This window comes from Chiloscyllium plagiosum, chromosome 32, assembly GCF_004010195.1.
Source record: "Chiloscyllium plagiosum isolate BGI_BamShark_2017 chromosome 32, ASM401019v2, whole genome shotgun sequence".
NCBI classification, from domain to species: Eukaryota; Metazoa; Chordata; class Chondrichthyes; order Orectolobiformes; family Hemiscylliidae; genus Chiloscyllium; species Chiloscyllium plagiosum.
The window spans coordinates 26,808,400-26,811,166 of NC_057741.1; the positions used below are offsets into that span (position 1 = coordinate 26,808,400).

At 40.0% G+C, this 2,767-nt stretch overlaps 1 protein-coding gene across 2 annotated transcripts in view; it reads left to right on the forward strand.

Moving 5' to 3' along the window:
• abraxas1 (abraxas 1, BRCA1 A complex subunit) overlaps positions 1–2,767 on the forward strand; it is a 20,796-nt gene that overhangs the window by 3,039 nt on the left and 14,990 nt on the right. For both annotated transcript variants that reach the window (XM_043674297.1, XM_043674296.1), the window contains exon 2: positions 1,057–1,147. In XM_043674297.1, coding sequence (XP_043530232.1) covers positions 1,057–1,147 — 91 coding nt within the window. The remainder of the gene's footprint in view (positions 1–1,056; positions 1,148–2,767) is intronic.

Consider the following 2,767-nt stretch of genomic DNA (forward strand, 5'->3'; position numbering starts at 1 on the left):
TTTCTCCCATTCCCTTTTCTCCCATTCCCTTTTCTCCCATTCCCTTCCTCCCCCCTTCCCTTCCCCAACACCCACATTATCTCTTTTCCCCCCATTGACTCAGCATTAAGTAACATTAAATTGTGAAACAAAACTGGCTAGTGTTAAATACTTCAGGCAAAATCAAAATAGAATCAAAAATATTTGAACTCTACGAATGATTGCATCTGAAAACCTAAAATAATGCACATCTGTTAAAATGTAGACAAGCATCTAAAAATGCTTTTATATATTTATAACTTCTGCCTCAATCTTTCATGCAAATTTGGCCAGTTTTATGATGGTCAGTGACAACGTAAAAGCAAAGTACTGTGGATCTTGGAACTCTGAAGTGAAGATGGAAAGTACTGACCCTCTTGGCCGTGATAGTTCTTAAGTTCAGTTTTGCATTTCCTGGTTTTCATCCTGCATGATAGAGAACCTAGAAGATATTTGTGAAAATTGAATAGCCTCTCTTAAACAATAGATATAATGGAGTAGGATATACTTCTGTCTGAGGAACTTTAAGGTGCTAGTTTGCAAATGTTATCTGTCAGAATTTGCCAAACTACTTTTTAAATGGATATTTGTCCTCCATATGCCAACTGTCTGTATGGGCATCAGTTAGCTGGATGGCTGGTTTGCGGTGCAATGTGGTGCCATCAGCTCTTCATTTTCTGCATCAGCTGAGGTTACCATGAAAGTCCCACCTTCTCAACCTTGCCCCTTGCCTGAGGTGTGGTCACCACCACCAGTCATTTCTCTGTAATAAGAGAAGCCCAACGGTCTTCTGAGACTATAGCATTTTTTTAACCAGACCTTAATGTGATTGTGCTAAAGAGTGTGTAAAATTTTAATTATTACCGATCACAATTGGGCTAGTTCAGAAATCACTGTCAAATCCCTCAAATATGCAGAAGTAGTTGAAAATGTTCTCGAGTTAGTTCTCAGGCTTAACGGCCCAGTTTTTAGTAACACATTTTAATTATACTCTAACAGAAAACTTAGAGATCAGTTTTATAAATTTTTTCTTCACAGGAAGGATTTCTCCTCGGGGAAATCAAAGCTGAAGCAAAAAACAGTATAACTGATTCCCAGTTGGATGATATTGAGGTGGTGCACACCATAGGTGAGCTATTTGATCTGTAGTCTGCTTTCCATTGTATTTTCATGGTAAAAATAGACAGCTTTGTTGTAGCTAAGTGTGTCAGTTCTTCAACTAGGATTAGTCATAATTCAGTTTTTTGGATCAACGTGTATTAATTTCAGCTTTTATTAAAACAGGCTAGTGCATCCTGTAAAGGTCTCGCCTTCTTAACCTTGGTCCTTGCCTGAGGCGTGGTGACCGTCAGGTTCAATTCATCACCAGTCATCTATCTCTAATGAGACAGCACTACAGTCCTCTGGGACTGGTGAAAACTGCTACAGATCTCTGGAATCAAAACATGTTACATGTGACTGTAGTCTTGACAAGACAATTCAAAAGAAAGATTTAAGATTTATGGCTGTGACTTTTCCAAAATAAATGTATAATTGTCTTCTGCAATGCTTTGTCAATTAATGCACACATTTGTGTTGGATAGTTGGAGATTGTCTCTTTTTTTGATCTCAGCTGGGCAGGTGCGCTCAAATTATATATAGGTGTATAGGAGAAGGAAGAAAGGTATCTTTTGAGGGCAGGATCAAGCTTTGATGTGTGCGCCTTATTGTCAAATCACATTGTCCTGAACAATCTAGACTTAGGCATGAAGAACATGCAGATACAGCTGAATATCTTTGGGGCCATGTCTCAAGGTGAGCAAGGCCAGCAACTTCTATTTATAAAATACCATTGTCAGCAAATCATCCCAAGACACCCCACAAGTATGTTACCAAAGAAAAGCTAGCATCAACCTACATGAGGTATTAGGACAAGTGAGCAAGAGGTTGGTTTTAAAGTACCTCTTAACGGAAGAGAGATGGGGGAGGATTAGGGAAGGAATTAAGAGCTGAGGACTAGACATCAGGAATGCATTAGATGCCAATGTCTGAGGAGTGGAGCAGTTTGAAAACTGGGGTGAAAATTTCAAAATTGAGCTATTGCTGAGGTGAAGCCAATCCAGGTGTAGGTCAGTGAGTCTTCATGGAGTATATAGAATATTGGAGGGGACAGGTGCTGAACATTCCCACTTACATTCCTGTAGAAAGTTGCTAGTCATGTTGTAATGAAGCTAGAGGAGAGAGGAAGAAAGTTATTACGAGACTCGATCATCAATCATTGTTGAATTGCAACAGTTAACATCGTTGAAGATCTAGGGACAGATTGTGACTTTGATCTTAATAAGCCTGGAATTTTAGGAGACTAGAAAGAAACTGTAGCTCTGTGGTGATTTTGGTGATATTTTAGCTTCCTAGTAGCATCATGTCGAAATTCAATCGTGAGACTGTGTCATGATTCTAATGAAGTGTAACTTGAATGGTGGAAAGCAGCAATCCTGTTTGTTACTTTGAATTGTAAATTGTTTTTGTTGCAAACGTTTCGTCCCCTGGCTAGGCGACATCATCAGTGCTTGGGAGCCTCCTACGAAGCGCTTCTTTGATGTTTCCTCCGGTGTTTATAGTGGTCTGTCCCTGCTGCTTCCGGTTGTCAGTTTCAGCTGTCCGCTGTAGTGGTTGGTATATTGGGTCCAGGTCGATGTGTTTGTTGATGGAGTTTGTGGATGAATGCCATGCCTCTAGGAATTCCCTGGCTGTTCTCTGTCTGACTTGC